The sequence below is a fragment of the Aythya fuligula genome, chromosome Z (assembly GCF_009819795.1).
Source record: "Aythya fuligula isolate bAytFul2 chromosome Z, bAytFul2.pri, whole genome shotgun sequence".
NCBI lineage: Eukaryota > Metazoa > Chordata > Aves > Anseriformes > Anatidae > Aythya > Aythya fuligula.
This window is the reverse complement of record NC_045593.1, coordinates 12887301-12904575: the sequence shown is the minus strand read 5'-3', so window position 1 is coordinate 12904575 and position 17275 is coordinate 12887301. Positions and strand designations below refer to the sequence as shown.

The window sequence follows — 17275 nt, the reverse complement described above, 5'->3', positions numbered from 1 at the left end:
CGTAACAATGTCCTAGAATATCTGTTACAGAAATAGTGGAAAGCTGCCAGGGAATTGAATGGAGCTAATTTTGTCATGTGACCTAGAACAGAATGTACAGTATTGTAATAGTGACAACACAGCACAGTGTCAGACAGCCTGATGTCACACCGATGTTAACATACAGAAAAATATATCCATTAAATGAGATAGGTAATCAAAGGCATGAAATGAATCTTTATAACTTTTCATGCAAAAATACTCCAGTGTAAGTAACTAACAAATCAAATAAAACCTTCAGAAGAATGCCTGTCTGTCATAATCTACCTCATTTTACATTGAGAAGTGGTCCTAGGTGTTTTAGTGCATATAAAAAAACAGGTATAGTTCTAAAAAAGCTTAAAACTCTTGGCTTTTCATCAATATATGTTTATGTACAAACTATAGTAAAAAGTTCTGCAGACTTCAGAGGAACAAATCCCTACATGTGGACTAATAAAAATAGCAAAGATTTCCAGCATTTGCTTAATTTAATAAATATCAGCTGAATAAGACACAAAGTAAACAATCTTTACAGAGAGACTCATCCTGTTAGCTTCAGATTTTTTTTAAAGACACCTGATTCACATATTCTTATTGTATCTGTATTACAATAACTTCCAGTTGAGTTGATTGTTTTTGTGACATTACAATGAAGCTTTCTGAAATTTGGGAAAAAAGAATAATGTTGGCCTGTTTCAATAAGAAGCGCTGGAGATACTGATGGTAATCTTTTCATAAACTGACTTTGAAATGTGTTCCACATAGTGAAATTTTCATGCTGACAGTGGGATGCATTCTACTTAACTGCAGTTAGTACGCATCTAAATCTGGGTCAGTGACCTTCATTTCTTTCAGTTGCTGCAGACAAATTTACATCTTTGGGGCACGAGTCATCTGACTTTCTTCAAACCTCTGTCTTTAAATGACTACGCATACAGTGCCTTCTTTCCTTCTTTTTGGAGTGAGAACTACCACATCAGGGCTTTGGTGAGGCTTGATCTTATGTCTTAAGAATGCACAGCTCCCTGTAGTGTTAATAACCCTGCAAGTACACCTGTGTTTTCATTCATCACAGTTCAGAGTCTGGTATTAAACTAGCACTGGACACTTAAGCCAACACATACTAGCTTGTAGGCTGGCATGCAGGTACAATTTTCCCTCTGTTACAAGACAGTAAGTTCTGATGAGTGAGCAACTGGGAGGTGACAGAACCTAAAACTGCCACAGGAAAGTGAGTATACTCACTTCAAAATGTGAGTATAAGCCCTAGCTAGGAAAGCAGTTTGCAGCTCAGTAATGTCCACTCTTAGGACAAATGGCATTTCCTTTACCTCTATTGTTATTATATACAAGAATAAAATACTTTCTCCCAGAAGCCTTGCAAATGCTCTGCTTTCAACATCTAAAATTTGGCTTACAGTAGAGATGCTGACAGGAGACTTCCCACAGATGGTTTGGTGGGGAGGAAGAGAATAAAGGTAACAAAGCTTCCTTTTCCCCACTTTAAAGGCTATATGCTACCTACTGAACTGCATTTAGCTAAGCTTCGTCTTATGTTCTGTCTTTTCATGGATGTGACTTCATCCGTCTCACTTTGGAAACCTAAAAGAATTGTCTGAAGGAATGAACCCTGACAGTTTGTGCTCCTTCCACTGTCACTGGAGGGAAAACATCCATGAAGCACAATGTAGAAGTAAAGCAACGAGGATTTTCATTTAGATGCCTTACTTCAGTGCCTAAAATTAGATGGGGGTAATTTCAGGCAATAGTGCCTTGGATACAGAGAACTGTATTTTTCATGAGTAACTACAAGGCATTAACAACTCTCACAATAATGGTTACCAATTGATTCCTGCTTGAAGCCCCAAATGGAGTTTTGTGCTAGGTTTTCTACTGTACTGAATTATTTGTTGGATACATATTCATGACATTGTCTAAAATGTTAGATCGAAGTAAGTATTGTTATCTTGCAAACTGTCATGAGTGATTTAAAATAAACGTCCAAACATTTAGACTTTAATCAAAAAATTAGGCTGTGGAGTAAAAGTTACTTACTACATCTAAAAGTTAATTACTACATCTGTGCTTAGATTAATGATGGTACTCATATACATTTTGAGGTAAAGTTTTGAAAGACTTTTGACTTAGTAGTACATAATGTACTGATTAAAAAGTTGTACTCTGCAATATAAGTAGAGCACATGTAGAATGGATTAAAAATTGGCTGGTGTTGCTCAAAAAGTAGGTGTCTTTGGGGAATGGCCAGTGTACATGTGTGGGTTTCCAGAGACTGGAAGCCTGCAGCTGTTCTGCATTTACATCAACAGTGATGGCATGACGATTTTGGAGGGTGTAGTCTAGATGGCTTTGTAATTCAGGCCTATTCAAACAAAGAATGTTTTAATGTGGCAAAGTATGAAGTCCAGCAGTAAGGAATATGTACATACACTCAGAGTGGGGAAATGTCTCTTGGACAACTCTAACTCTGGACATACCAGAGGTCTTAAAAGGTGCAGTCGTAATTTGGTGTTGAAGCAGGCCTGCTCCCTGGCCCTGCATGTTCAGAGGAAGTGTTGGCAGGAGCTATTGGTCTGAGTTTGCTTAGATTTCCTCAGTATGAAAGCAAAGCAGATTGAGGGAAGGGAGTGGGAAGAATGAGGGAAGACGACGAAGAACAACAACAAGAACAAAGTAAGGAAAACAGTGCTTTTCCAGGTTTTACCAAGACAGGAAATCAGCATGCAAGCAGAGCACACACAGCTCAAGAGCTGGGATATGCTCTTGGTACTACAATATAAATATAACAGGACTGCTCAGGAAATGGTCTGTAAGCTTGCAGGGTGTTTTACCAGACATTGTAGAACAAGCTAATGGGTGTTAGGGGCTAAAGAGATAGTTTTGTTATTGTTGTTTAATAGAATATGGATGACCAGTTGCTGGATAGTATGTATTATTTCATAATGCATTATTTTGTAAATTCATGGCATGCAAAGGAAAAGTAGGTGACTAGCAGTAATCAGTGTGGGTGATTATTCCCCTTTATTTGGCACCTATTAGAATGCACCAGGAATACTGTGCTCAGTTTGAGACCCCCCAGTAAAAGAAAGATGGATAAACTGGAGCAATTTCAACACAGGGCCATGGAAGTGGTGAGGGGCCTGTTGCGCTTGCCCTGTGAAGAGGGGCTGAAGGAGCTGGGCTGATTGAGCCTGGAGAGACAGCTTCAGGGGGATCTTGTAGCTGCCTCCCAAAGCACAGGAGGAGCTTATTATGACAACCAAGCCAGACTCTTCACTGAGGTGAGGAGGAGGAACTTACCATATATAACATATGTATATACTATATATTATATATAAATAAAGAGCAGGTATCCAGATGGAGGTTTTAAACACTTGGCTGGATAAAGCCCTGAGCAATCTGGTTTGATTTCAGTGTCCAGCCTGCTTTGAATAGGCGTTTGAACTAGATGATCTCCTGAGCTCCCATCTAAACTGAATTATTCTGTTATTCCATGCTTTTGATACATAATTTTTGATGTGGTTAAACTGAACAGAAAACAAGCAAACAAACAAACAAAACCCAAGAAGCCAATGATTTAAAAACTGAAAAATAATTATTTATATTCACATATGGAGAGTTCTTTAGTGCAAAGTACATACCATAAATAGGTTCAGTAGTGCATATAATACTTGTTTTCACAAATAAGCACATGGAACTATCAGCAAAAATTCATTGCATTTTTATAATTTTTTTTTTTTTTTTTTTGGACTTCAAAGTACTTAGAAGATGATAATAAGAAAGATGGAGTTAATTCTGAACTGTATGGTGTCTTTCAGTCTTTAATAAGTTTGATTTGGCAGCTATGGGATAAGAAAATGAATGCACATGTCCTGAATGAGCAACATGCCTGGGAAACAGAGTTAGTGAAAGTCATAAGGGCTCAGTCAGCTTATTTTCCTGAGCTTTTGCTTAGCAGAACACCACATGGCCCTGAACTGTTAAAAATACTCTTGTTTTGCATTGCATGTTTGTTCTGGAATACTATAGTGGAAATTTAAGTAGCAATTTACTGCCAAACATATCCCTCTCCAGTTTCAACAGTCCTCACCAACCAGGCTTTGTACCTCCTCCTAATCCTTTGTCAGGCAGCTGTGCTAAGTGACCCAGTAGGGCTTTTTTTTTTTTTTTTTTTTTTTCCTTCTGCGTGACTCTGCCTAATTTAGGAGCTAGATCTCATTTACCAGGCCTGAAGCTGCTGTAAACATCTAGTCAGTAGCTCTCTCCACATGCGTAAGCAGTAACTGAAGCTGGCAGCAACATGCGTTTTCTCACCACCTTCATGCCTGCTTCCCATTCAGAGGCCAAGCATGTTGCAACCCTAGGTCTGTTTGTCCTTGTCTGTGGGACTGGCAAAAGGAGTTGTCACCGAGTAATAGGCACATACTCAGTTACCTCACTGAGCTCCCCTCTGTTCAGGTGTTTTGTCATTCAGCTGAACAGACAGGCAGGCCTGAAATTCTGGCACACAGACCCCCCTCAAAAACAGCGCTGGAACTGGTTTGAGAAAAGAAATGTGGGAAGGTGTTAAAAATCAATAAAATCACAGAATTATAGAATCATTAAGGTTGTGAGAGAGGGAGTTAAGAGAATCTTAGGAGATAGGATGCTGATTAATGAATACCTAGATTGTTGTATCTAACTAGTAGCTGTTGCTTAATGTCTTTGCTTACTACTGTGCAAATTATCTGAAACAAGAAATCTTGGGGCCCCTCACAAAGGATAGTTCCTGATAAAAAGGGGGAACCTGTCTTAAGAACCAGCTGAAACCAACCCTGCAGTTTGGACAAGAACCAAGAAGCAACCGAGTCCGCACAAAGGCAGGAGATCAACTAGCAGTGATGAAGGAGAGTTATCAGACTTCATCCCCACGACCCCCGGTGACCACCATCAGAAGGCACTGTGCACGTGCAGATGGGAGGAGTTTGTGGAAATGAGTTTGTGGAACTAATTTTAATGTGAAGTGGGGATAAGTCATGCATATGTATAGGCTCATTTTGAAACTTGATGCATATGTAACCCTTTACTGCATATAACCAAGGTAAGTTGCCACATTGCGGTGCACAGAACTTTGGTGGGACTACCCTCTGTGCTGCCTAGTGCTGAATAAACATACCTACTTTAAAATCTTACTGATTGTGGAGTCTGTTTTCTGCATGTCAGTTGGAAAAGACCTACAAAGTCATCTGGTCCAACTGCCCCCCAACCAACAATGTCACCCACTAAACCATGTCCCTAAGCACGATGTCCAATCTTTCCTTGAACGCCCCCAGAGACAGTGACTCCACCACCTCCCTCGGCAACCCGTACCAGTGCCTGACTGCTCTTTCAGAGAAGATATGTTTCCTCATTTCCAACCTGAACCTCCCCTAGCACACCTTGAGACCATTCCCTCTAGTCCTATCACTAATCACCTGCAAGAAGAGGCCAACCCCCAGCTACCCACACTTTCCTTTCAGGTAGTTCTAGAAAGCAATGAGGTCTCTCCTGAGCCTCCTCTTCTCCAGACTAAACAGCCCCGGTTCCCTCAGCAGCTCCTCACAGGACTTGTGTTCCAGGCCCTTCACCAGCTTCTCTGGATGCCCTCCAGAGCATCAATGTCTCTGGTAGTGACAGGCCCAAAACTGAACACAGTAATTGAGGTGCAGCCTCACCAGAGCTGAGTACAAGGGGACAATCATCTCATAGACCAAACTGAGAAGAGTGTAAACTTTGTGTTACAGAAGTCATTAAAAGAGTATAGTGCTAAAAAAACTACTTTTAAAGTTTTTACTCCTTGAAACTAGATAACGACCGTTAAAAAAATCTCATGTCCATCCTTTTGTTGTTTAGATGTGGGAAACAGGAATGTTATCGCAGCTGCAGGGTAACAGTATAGACTGTACTTTTCGGGGGGAGGAGGGGAGGAAGGGCAAGCTGTCAGATAAGGTGATATGAATGGTATTCTCTGCTCAAATTTTAAAAATTGGAGAGTGGTTAGAAGCATGCAGTTGGTGCCTTTTGGTTGAGTGATGAGTATATCTGAAAATTAAAATGAATGCATTGTGCTAGCTTTGTTCGTGTCAAAAAAAAGGATTTTCAGAGTTTATCTTTGAAGAAGTAGGAGTCATGTGAGTGCATCATGCTGACACACACAAAATCTGCACTATTCTCAAGGGTTCTGTTTAATGAGAGAAACAGATCTGCAGGGGAGAGTGCCGACCATGCCAATGACAGCAGGACACATACAGGCATTTTAAGGACTTTGATTGAACACTAATTGCAAACACTTGGGTTTGTTTGTTATAATTGAGTGTTCACAAAACTGTTAGACTCAAATTAGATTATAATGTCTTTGGTCTCATGTTCATAGTTATTTTCTCTGTAACAAAACCTTGCACCATTTGGAGGCTGCAGAAATAACGACTTTAACTTGTGACATAGCTAAGCCAAGTGCACGGCTATATTCCCTGCTTTATAGTTTAAAACCAACCAAAGGGATATTCCATGCCATATGACGTCACACTCAACAATAAAAGGTGGAAAAAGGAAGGAGACGGGAGGGGTGGGCTCTTGAGGGCAGACTCTTCAGGTCTGTCCTCCCGAACAACAGCTACATGTTCTGCTTCCAGGACGTGGTCAAGCATTGCTCATTAGTGGGAAGTAAAGAGTAATTTCTTTCCTCTGCACTTCTATATGGCCTTTGCTTTTTGTTGTTGTTGTTTTTGTATTTTTCCCCTTTCCCTTTAGTTAAATTATTTAATTATTAATAATTTTCCCTTACTAATTATTTTTCCTTTAATTAAATTATCCTTATCTCTACCTGTGAGTTGTTTCTTTCCTTTCCTTCCTCCCCTTTTCTGAGGAGGGGGAGTGAGAGAGCGGTTGTGGTGGAGTTCAGCTGCCTAGCAAAGTAAAACCACCACAGTTTTCATTGAAGTAGATCAGTGAAGATATCCCTCCTTTCTTTTGGGGCTGATCACTCAAGGTAAAAGTGACCTATGTAAAGTAATGAGCACATTGCTTTTTCAGGCAAAGTTACACATGCCTTAAGCAGTACATTGCTTTTGTAAGGGCCTTTCCCACAGCACTTCCCTTTGAGTGCTAGATAACGCTAAAACACTACAGGTGTAAACTGAGGTCCTTTCTGGTCCTCAAAATCCAGCTCATGACATTTTTTAATGTACTTACGTATGAGTGAATTTCACAGACTAACAAATGTCCCCATATTCCATTTTAGTGGTTAAGCAACATAACGTCAGCTATACACTATGATACATAAAAAAACACATACATCCTCTTCTTAAAGGTGGCCCATGAAAAAACTTGTACTCATCAAAAAACTTTTTGATCCTTTGTCACATAAAGATGTCCTGATGTTATTTAAAGTCTGATGGTTTACTATTAAGATAATAAAACCAGAAATAACAGTAACAAGTTAGGTCCTGTTCGAAATTCCAGGACCTATTTCTGTTGTTAGGTGAGTTCGTAAAAATTAACAACAAAAGTTGTTTATGTACAACTTTACAATACATAAAAATACCGAATAATATACTTAGTTTTACATGGGCACGATGTGGTCTTGATCTCATTCCACTGCAATCTATTCTTTCTTTAAGCATCTGAGCTAAATCCTTCCTCTAGTTACAAATGCATAATGCTCTTTATTATAAGGAAGGCTTTATAGATATGACTGCTAATTTGACCAAAAGTATTAATGGGCAACACAGTTGCAAAGCAAAAATGAAGAAAAAGAAGGAGCATAAAGGCTTAAATGTAAATGACAGCTATCTACAAGATGTGTCATTCTCTTTTGGTAAACTTCTCTTATGTAGAGTAAAATATATTCAGTCCATTAATGAGATGTCATGATTAATTCAAACCTGATTAATGTTTATTTTTAATTAATCCAAAATAAATTTCATAATGTTATGATGAAAAAATATATAGGCACTGAAGGCACTGTGCACGTGCAGATGGGAGGAGTTTGTGGAAATGAGTTTGTGGAACTAATTTTAATGTGAAGTGGAGATAAGTCATGCATATGTATAGGCTCATTTTGAAACTTGATGCATATGTAACCCTTTACTGCATATAACTGAGGCAAGTTGCCGCATTGGGGTGTGCAGGACTTTGGTGGGACTACCCCCCGTGCTACCCAGTGCTGAATAAACATACCTACTTTAAAATCTTGCTGGTTGTGGAGTCCATTTTCACCATAATCACCAATTTATTAGCATGCAATTTCTAGTAATTCATTGTGTGGCAGAAATCAATATGTAGTATACAAAGAGAAGAAAGTGTTTATTTTATTTTATTTTATTTTATTTTATTTTATTTTATTTTATTTTATTTTATTTTATTTTATTTTATTTTATTTTATTTTTTATTTAGACATCGTAAGTCTCAAGTTAACTCATAACTTGTCCCAATTCTTGGGACATGAACAACTATTAACGTGAGTTAAAAGCTATCTAAGAAATAGGGAGAGGAAGTAGAAATAAATCACTTGGTTTATTGACCTAAAAATCAGAATTCATATTGAGTAGTCCTGTAGTGTAGATGAAGGGAAAGGAGCCAACAATACAGCAGCAGCAATTGCAAATGGGTTACTTAAATCAGTCAGTCTGCGAAATGATGTTGAATTAGGACTATAAGGATGTAGCGAGGCTGTGCAGGGACAAAATTAGGAAGGCCAAAGCTCATCTAGAGCTCAATCTGGCTACTGCCGTTAAAGATAACAAAAAACGTTTTTATAATTACATCAACACAAAAAGGAGGACTAAGGAGAATCTCCATCCTTTACTGGATGCGGGGGGAAACTTAGTTACAAGAGATGAGGAAAAGGCGGAGGTGCTCAATGCCTTCTTTGCCTCAGTCTTTAGCGGCAATACCGGTTGTTCTCTGGATACTCAGTACCCTGAGCTGGTGGAAGGGGATGGGGAGCAGGATGTGGCCCTCACTATCCATGAAGAACTGGTTGGTGACCTGCTACGGCACTTGGATGTGCACAAGTCGATGGGGCCGGATGGGATCCACCCAAGGGTACTGAGGGAACTGGCAGAGGAGCTGGCCAAGCCACTGTCCATCATTTATCAGCAGTCCTGGCGATCGGGGGAGGTCCCAGTTGACTGGCGGCTAGCAAATGTGATGCCCGTCTACAAGAAGGGCCGGAGGGCAGACCCGGGAAACTACAGGCCTGTCACTTTGACCTCAGTACCAGGGAAGCTCATGGAGCAGATCCTCTTGACAGTCATCACGCAGCACTTGCAGGGCAAGCAGGCGATCAGGCCCAGTCAGCATGGCTTTATGAAAGGCAGATCCTGCTTGACGAACCTGATCTCCTTCTATGACAAAGTGACGCGCTGGGTGGATGAGGGAAAGGCTGTGGATGTGGTCTACCTTGACTTCAGCAAGGCTTTTGACACCGTCTCCCACAGCATTCTCCTCAAGAAACTGGCTGCTCTTGGCTTGGACTGGCGCACGCTTCGTTGGGTTAGAAACTGGCTGGATAGCCGGGCCCAAAGAGTCGTGGTGAATGGAGCCAAGTCCAGTTGGAGGCCAGTCACTAGTGGCGTTCCCCAGGGCTCGGTGCTGGGGTCGGTCCTCTTTAATATCTTCATCGATGATCTGGACGAGGGCATTGAGTGCACCCTCAGTAAGTTCGCAGATGACACCAAGTTAGGTGCGTGTGTCGATCTGCTTGAGGGTAGGAAAGCTCTGCAGGAGGATCTGGATAGGCTGCACCGATGGGCTGAGGCCAACTGCATGAAGTTCAACAAGGCCAAGTGCCGGGTCCTGCACCTGGGGCGCAATAACCCCAAGCAGAGCTACAGGCTGGGAGAGGAATGGTTGGAGAGCTGCCTGGCAGAGAAGGACCTGGGAGTGATGGTGGATAGTTGGCTGAATATGAGCCAGCAGTGTGCTCAGGTGGCCAAGAAGGCCAACGGCATCCTGGCTTGTATCAGAAACAGTGTGACCAGCAGGGCTAGGGAGGTGATCGTCCCCCTGTACTCGGCTCTGGTGAGGCCGCACCTCAAGTACTGTGTTCAGTTTTGGGCCCCTCGCTACAAGAAGGACATCGAGGTGCTTGAGCGGGTGCAGAGAAGGGCGACGAAGCTGGTGAGGGGCCTGGAGAACAAGTCCTACGAGGAGCGGCTGAGGGAGCTGGGCTTGTTCAGCCTGGAGAAGAGGAGGCTCAGGGGCGACCTTATTGCACTCTACAGATACATTAAAGGAGGCTGTAGTGAGGTGGGGGTTGGCCTGTTCTCCCACGTGCCTGGTGACAGGACGAGGGGGAATGGGCTTAAGTTGAGCCAGGGGAGTTTTAGGTTGGATGTTAGGAAGAACTTCTTTACTGAAAGGGTTGTTAGACACTGGAACAGGCTGCCCAGGGAAGTGGTGGAGTCACCATCCCTGGAAGTCTTCAAAAGACGTTTAGATGTAGAGCTTAGGGATATGGTTTAGTGGGGACTGTTAGTGTTAGGTCAGAGGTTGGACTCGATGATCTTGAGGTCTCTTCCAACCTAGAAATTCTGTGATTCTGTGATTCTTCCACACTGCTAAGTGAATAGTCACTAAAATGGCAACTAGTATGATTAATGACATAATACAAGTGACAAATCACTAGGTGGATGAAATAAAAAGTCTTTTTAAAATATATGTTATGGGATTCGAAATTAACTATCGATAATTTCAAGAAAATATAACTGGCCATTACCATGAACAGTGCGTTAACAGTGCTGTTCGGTCTACAGTCTGATAGAAAAATAAATGAAATGTTAGGAAATGTTTGGGAAAGAATGAAAAATAATTCAGAAAACATCACACTTAGCTCTGTGCCATGGCCTTTTTCCACAACACCATGTCCAGAGAAGGATATTCTGGAATTAGAGGCTTGAGAGCTGCAACAGAAACAGGAGCAACTCTCACTGGAATAAAAATTGAAAACTTTGGAACTGTCAGTCTTAGAAGATGAATAGACTATGTGATAAAAGTGTAACAATGAAACATTGTTCAGAAGCTAGAACAGGACTGTTTCACATAACAGTAATAAAGCAATAGTAAAGTAATAAAGCAACTTAAATGGAATATTGGCAAACTAAAAAATTGTAACAGATCTTTGTGCAAAATGAAGATGACTCTGGCACTTACTGACATGTACCTGTGAGGCTAAGGATTTAGCAATGCTTAGACAGAGACTGAACAACTAACTGAAGTTCACAAAACTATACGGTACTAACAGTTAAGGCTGAGGATTCTGCAGTTGGGGTAAAATGGCACACTTCAGGATTCACACCAATGCACACTGAGGTTGTGATGAAGATGAATGACTCAGTATCCGCCTGCTCTTGGACTTCTTGCATATTCTTCTGCAAAGCATCTGCTCCAGCTGTTCTGAGAAACTAGACTGGCCATATGGTTCCCATAAACCTTTAGCAAATTCCTACCTTCATGTCTTGAACTTTTAGGATTAGAGGCAGTTTAACGCTAGTCTTGCAGCACGATGCCCCTGGAGCTGCAGAATTTGGGGCTGTTACCACTTAAGTGACCAGCGAGGGACTCACGTTAGGCTTCATAAACGTGCTGCAGAGTGCATCTGCAAGGTGGGGACCGCGACACCTCCCCTGCATTTGCTTTGTGCCAGCGTGGGAGTAATTACACACCGTGCTTGCTTCGCTTCGCATTTAATTTCCCCGTCTTTTTGTGTCCTCCGCGCACAGGAGCCGCGCCCGCCGGCTCTGCCCGAGGCTCCCGGCGGCCCCTTGCTGAAGGACTGAGGAGATGGCGGCCCCCGCTGAGGGGCGGAGGAGACGGCGGCTCCCGGGGAGGGCGGCCTCGAACCGGCACTCCCCGCCCCGTCACCGAGAGCCCCCCCCGTTGGCGATAACCACCACGGGCAGCCGCTCCGCCCTCCCGGAGGCACCGAGCCGCTGGGCTCTGCGTGTCCCCTCCCAGAGGCCGGCCTCGAGAGCGGCGCTCCGCGGGCTGCCCCCTCACGGCCCCGCCGGCCGCACACCCCGGCAGGAGGCGCCGCTGCGGCCGTTGGGGCGGCCGTGAGGGCTGCTGGCGGCGGGGCCTCTCTGCCCGCCTGAGTGCCGGGGTCGGCGAGGAGAGAGCTGATGAGACCAAATCCAAAGCTCTAGTCCCTGTTCCCATTTATACGATTATATATATATGTGTGTGTATGAAGGTGCTTCTTCATCATAATGAGAAACCAACCCATTCCAGCGTGCGAAAGGGGTGTTTCATACGCAGGCAGGCAGCACGCCTGTGCGGGCTGTGATGTTTCAGTCAGACCCGGGCACGTCGCGAAGGCAAAACCTGACCTCGCCAAGCGAAGAGGCTGGCCCGGTGACTCCTTAAGTCCCACGGAACGATGCTGCACAGGTAGGTTTTGTTGGCTGGGCTCTTGCACGTCTGCTGTGTGCACCCCCGGAAGGGCATTTATGGGGAACGGGATAGTGCTAACACAAAGTGTTTTGTGTGACAAGTGGTATTGGCAATGCCAAACACAGCTTGTCTGGTGTGTTATCTTTATTGTAAGTTCCCGGTGGTGGTCTGACAGAAATCACCGAGTTGCGTTTCCATTGAGCAAAAGACAGTACCAGGTAATGCATGTTTGGGGATTTATCAATAGAGCACCCCAAAGTGGTTTCTACTTGCTTTTAGTAGTCTTGAATCCCTGGTCACCTGAACTTCCTGTACCTTCCCAAAATGCTGGACCTGACAGCGGATAGGAAAAGTGCTCACATCCCCACCCCTACTCTGCTCTGAGCACTGGGGCACTGGGAGCAGAACTGGTCCAGCCTCGCTCATCCGAGAGGTGCGGGACTGCAGAGGTGGACATCAAATCCTCTGTCATCTACATGGTGAGCAGAATCAGGATTTGAGAATGACTCAAATGAAATTGTAACGATCACATTTTTAAGGGGATGCTTAAAGAAAGAAGTGTTTATATTCAGCACGCTTTGCAGGTGATGCCACCAATCATTTTCTACCTCACAGGTTAATGAATGAAATAAAAACAGCAGGGGGAAGTGTACACTTTCAAGGTCTATGTGATGCTACAACTAATTTAGCATGTTCAAGTTAATTAATCAATCAACCAGCCCTTTTAGTTTGTGCTTAGGTTTGAGCACTCATACTCCCATTTATTTATATGCCCCAAATTAAAGGATGTGTGAGTGTTGTTGGGTCACAGCCTTACTATCTGCACAAACAACATGAGTGTTATTTCTATGCTACTTTGTAAGGATTTATGAAATTTAATATTGGTACAGTGCCCTGAAATTGGTAAACCTTTATATGGCAATGGATTTTATAGCCCTTGCAATTCGTATTTTACAGGCTTTTATGATTTATTAAAAAATGCTGAGTACGAGGGTGTTGGAAATGTCAGTGTTTATAAAACAATTTTTGGTTATGTACCTTGGCACAGTCCTGCTGGTCTAGTGATACTGTTACTTCTGGCTTTGCATCACTGCTAGAATTACATTTTAGTGACAACACTCCCCAAAATATTTTCTTCACTCAGGCGTTTGAAATAAAGCCAGTTAAGGTTTCATTTTTCTTTAAAAATTCTGTTTAAGTATTGCTGGGGGAGGATATTTTTTTGGATGTTTTAATGCCTTTTACATTTTGCCTGTATAAAGGTGAGGACTGTGCTCTACAGAGATGCATGTGTGTGATGTGCTACACTGTGTTTATAAACCCTTTTACAGGCTGTCAGCTGAGTGTCCATGCCTCAAGTGAAGAATTATTTTATTTTTTAAATTTCATATCGAATGCTATATACCCATAGTGAAGTTAGGAGTCATAAGTGGAATTGTTTGGGTAGAAGAACCCTTTCGACACTGAACAAGAAAATTGTATTTAGATTCTGCAGCATTTAGAAGACTGACTGAAGAGAGGCTGAAGATGCCTAAAAATGTTAGGGCCTGATTTTGCACAACTTTGCCTGGATGAAGAATCCTTGCTATCATAGTTCCTCTCACTGATGACAATGAAATTATTTATGTGGGTTATGAACTATTTGTATGACAAAGAATGTGCAAGAGTCTTAACCGTACAGTAAAGCTGCCCTTGCACAAATTCTTCCAGAAGTTTTATTTTGCAATAGTCAGTTGGATGAACTTTTCCTTTCCGCATCCTGCATATGATGAAACACTTACTTGACAATGTACTCACTGTTGATCCAAACAGGAATGTGTGAGGTAATCTATCACTTCCCCAAGCTGTAATTTGCAGGAGTCTGTGTGAGTCCCAGGAAAGCAATGTGCTTGGTAATATATTTAATACAAGGAGTCTGAACAGTGTGCAGTGCTGTGTTCAGCATTTACCACTGAAATACAGTCGCTTCTGTAGCAAGCACTGAAATACATACAGTATACATTTAAAGGTTTAACAAAAAATTCATCTCCATTTGTTTGAAGTGTTTTATATGCTTCAATAGTGCTGAAGCTGTTTCTTCAGATAAAGCACTCTGGCATGGTTTTGGAGCAGTCACTGAGAACATATTCTGTTGAACATTTTTGCAAATTCAGAATTCACGAGTACTTGTTGCAAATGTATTGATTCGCTGACATTCTTCACTAGAAGAGTGTTCTAAATGTAAATTTTCAGTTAGCTTACAAGTTTGGCAATATTACTAAGATGCTGAACCTGAAAACCTGTTGACTATATAAAAATAAAAGGTTAAATATGTATTGAATGTCAGTAGAAGAAGGTCTTTTATATCTCTGCCAGTGGAAAACTCTTCTGATTAGTACTGAAGGTTTGACTGGATCAGATTTATTTGATTTTTATTTTTTTTTTTTGTGGTTCCTGATTAAAAAACAACAGAAACAACAACAACAAAAATAAACAGCATGCAGGTAGAAGGGATTTAGATGTAAATAAATTAATCAATCATGTCTCAAAATATCTTAGCAAAAAAATAAAATCTAATGCAAAGTTGCTTGGAAAATCCTGTCATCTTGGCACTAAAAATAATTTTATGAATTGGTAGAAAAAATATCTTGATTTTTGAGAGAGTTGTCCTATACAGTAGTGAATGTACTTCATATACAGAAATCAAAAGTGCAAAGGGTAATAATAAGTGGAAATCTAAAAATAGGTTTCCAGGTCTGTATTTAGATTCTTAAAAAAGGTGACCTGATTTTTCAAAGGTGCTGAGCAGCCAGTCATGCATGTGCATTCCACAACAGTTCTCAGCTGCTCAGTGCTTCCACAAACAGCCAAGCTATTCAGGATCAGAGAAGTGAAATTTTTAAAAGCTTTTTCTGTACCTCCTAAAATTGGTGAATTTTACTGGGCTTGTGCCTAATGTAGTGTTCTAAGACATCTCTATTTTGCCTTATGTCATCTTCCTTATTTAAGTTTTGGCACAGGGTAGCCTGTATTATATAGTGAGGTCACTGAGATCTTGGCTGCCAGCCTTGTTGCACTCTCACTTGGCTGTGAATGGACTCTGCTTTATCTTGCAAAGTTCAGTGAGTATTTATAAAACTGGAACCACAGTTCTACTGCAAGTTTGGAAAACCCTGATCTTAGTCAGAACGTTTTACTATTTCTTCACCAAAAAATAGATAGATGGAAACGGTCCAACTCTGGAAATAGACAGATGTCTTTTTCTATGTATATATTAAAAAAGGGAAACAATATTTAAACATGAATCTAAGCTTGGATAGCGAAGTATTTTGTTAATTCATTCTACCCCATACTTTGTATATATTTCTCTTCTGCCCAACACTGCAGTTTTATTATCTGAAGTACAGGTAGTTTTCTGTGTTTTTAAAGCTTATTGGAGAAAAATTGGTCATAATAGTACACAGTTTAAGTCTGATGGTCCTTGAGGCAAAGTGGTAATGGATGGATCATCAATTGGTATAGTCAAAATATTTCCATTTTCTTGGAAGAAACTGTGATTTCTGGATCTATGTCTTCCACTTATATGCTATTTTATTTTTATATTTCTCTTTTTCTTCATATATATTCCCACAAAATAACAGGCATATTATTTATTTTTATTTTTTTCAAGTAATTGCTGTGAACAACTTATATTCATAAATGGCAGAAGGCCTTTTTTTTTTTTTTTTTTTTTTCCTTAGTATTTCAGTAATGTAAAATTACCTTTGGCAATGTAACAACTCAAATTACAGGAAACCTATTTTTCCCTTAAACTTCCTGCCTGATTGCATATCCCTGCTTAGTTATTTGTGAAACAAATAAAACAATGTTACACACAGCTTCTATGTTACTGCTTAACTTCATTTGGTTTGGGTTCTGTGAGTCGGGAACTATCAACCTAAGCTGTAACATCAAAATGAAGAAGGATCTGTACTTTTAGTTTGCAAATTACAGTGGAAATATACAAAGCTAATGAAATTCATGATACAGTGTATCAGTGAAGAAACTTGCTAATGCTGCATCACATATATCATATAAATCTCTCAATGTAGTAACTTGATTCTCTGATTTTACATTTGAATGCAGTAGTTTTTGTGTGTTGTGTAACGCTTACTAAGATGTGAGCGAAACAGTTTTGGACACAGTTGAAGGTTTTGTTGGACAGATATTGGTAGTGAGATTATTCGGAGATAAATCAAGAAAATGATCTTTAAGTATTTATTTATTCATTTATTTGTCATTTTTTACCGTGCAAAGTTAAAATTATAGTTTCTGTTTTAGAATGAAAGTTTTCCTATGAGGTCCACATGAAATGGTTACAAAGCCCAAAGAGGTATAAGCTATTATTTTCATTCAAGGAATTAGGGAGAAATAGAATTTTTTATGGATTAGCTTTTGTCATCAGTGTTACATCTTTAAGGGAAATTATGAACTACTTTTTTTTTTTTTTTTTTTCAGGTTTAGAAAAAAACTGAAAAAGGTGTAAAGGATTCAGTTCTGTAGCTAACCTAACCTGAAATATCTGATGTCAGGATTGGTTGTTTGTAAAGAGTTATACAAATAATACATACAGTTCTGGGAACAATAAAAGCTCAGGCACACTGGATTGACATTAGGGATTTAAAGAAATTCTTGGTATGAAACTGTGGGAAGAAACAATATAAACATGAGAGTCCTGCCACCTAACTAGTCAAATGGCACTCAAATGACAAATAGCATTAAAAAAAAAAAAATATTGCTAGTTTTGCAGTGAAATCTTTAAAGTACAGTTTCTCATATTGCTTTCAGTTAAGCCTGATTTTAAAGC

The 17275-nt window shown here is 40.8% G+C and overlaps 1 protein-coding gene across 1 annotated transcript in view; it reads left to right on the top strand.

The window, feature by feature from the left end:
- The first annotated feature begins 12089 nt into the window (after positions 1 to 12089).
- Positions 12090 to 17275, top strand: part of RANBP3L (RAN binding protein 3 like) — a 48563-nt gene continuing 43377 nt past the window's right edge. Inside the window, exon 1 of the mRNA XM_032206409.1 lies at positions 12090 to 12447. Within this exon, the coding sequence (XP_032062300.1) occupies positions 12267 to 12447 (181 nt within the window). The 5' untranslated portion in view covers positions 12090 to 12266. The remainder of the gene's footprint in view (positions 12448 to 17275) is intronic.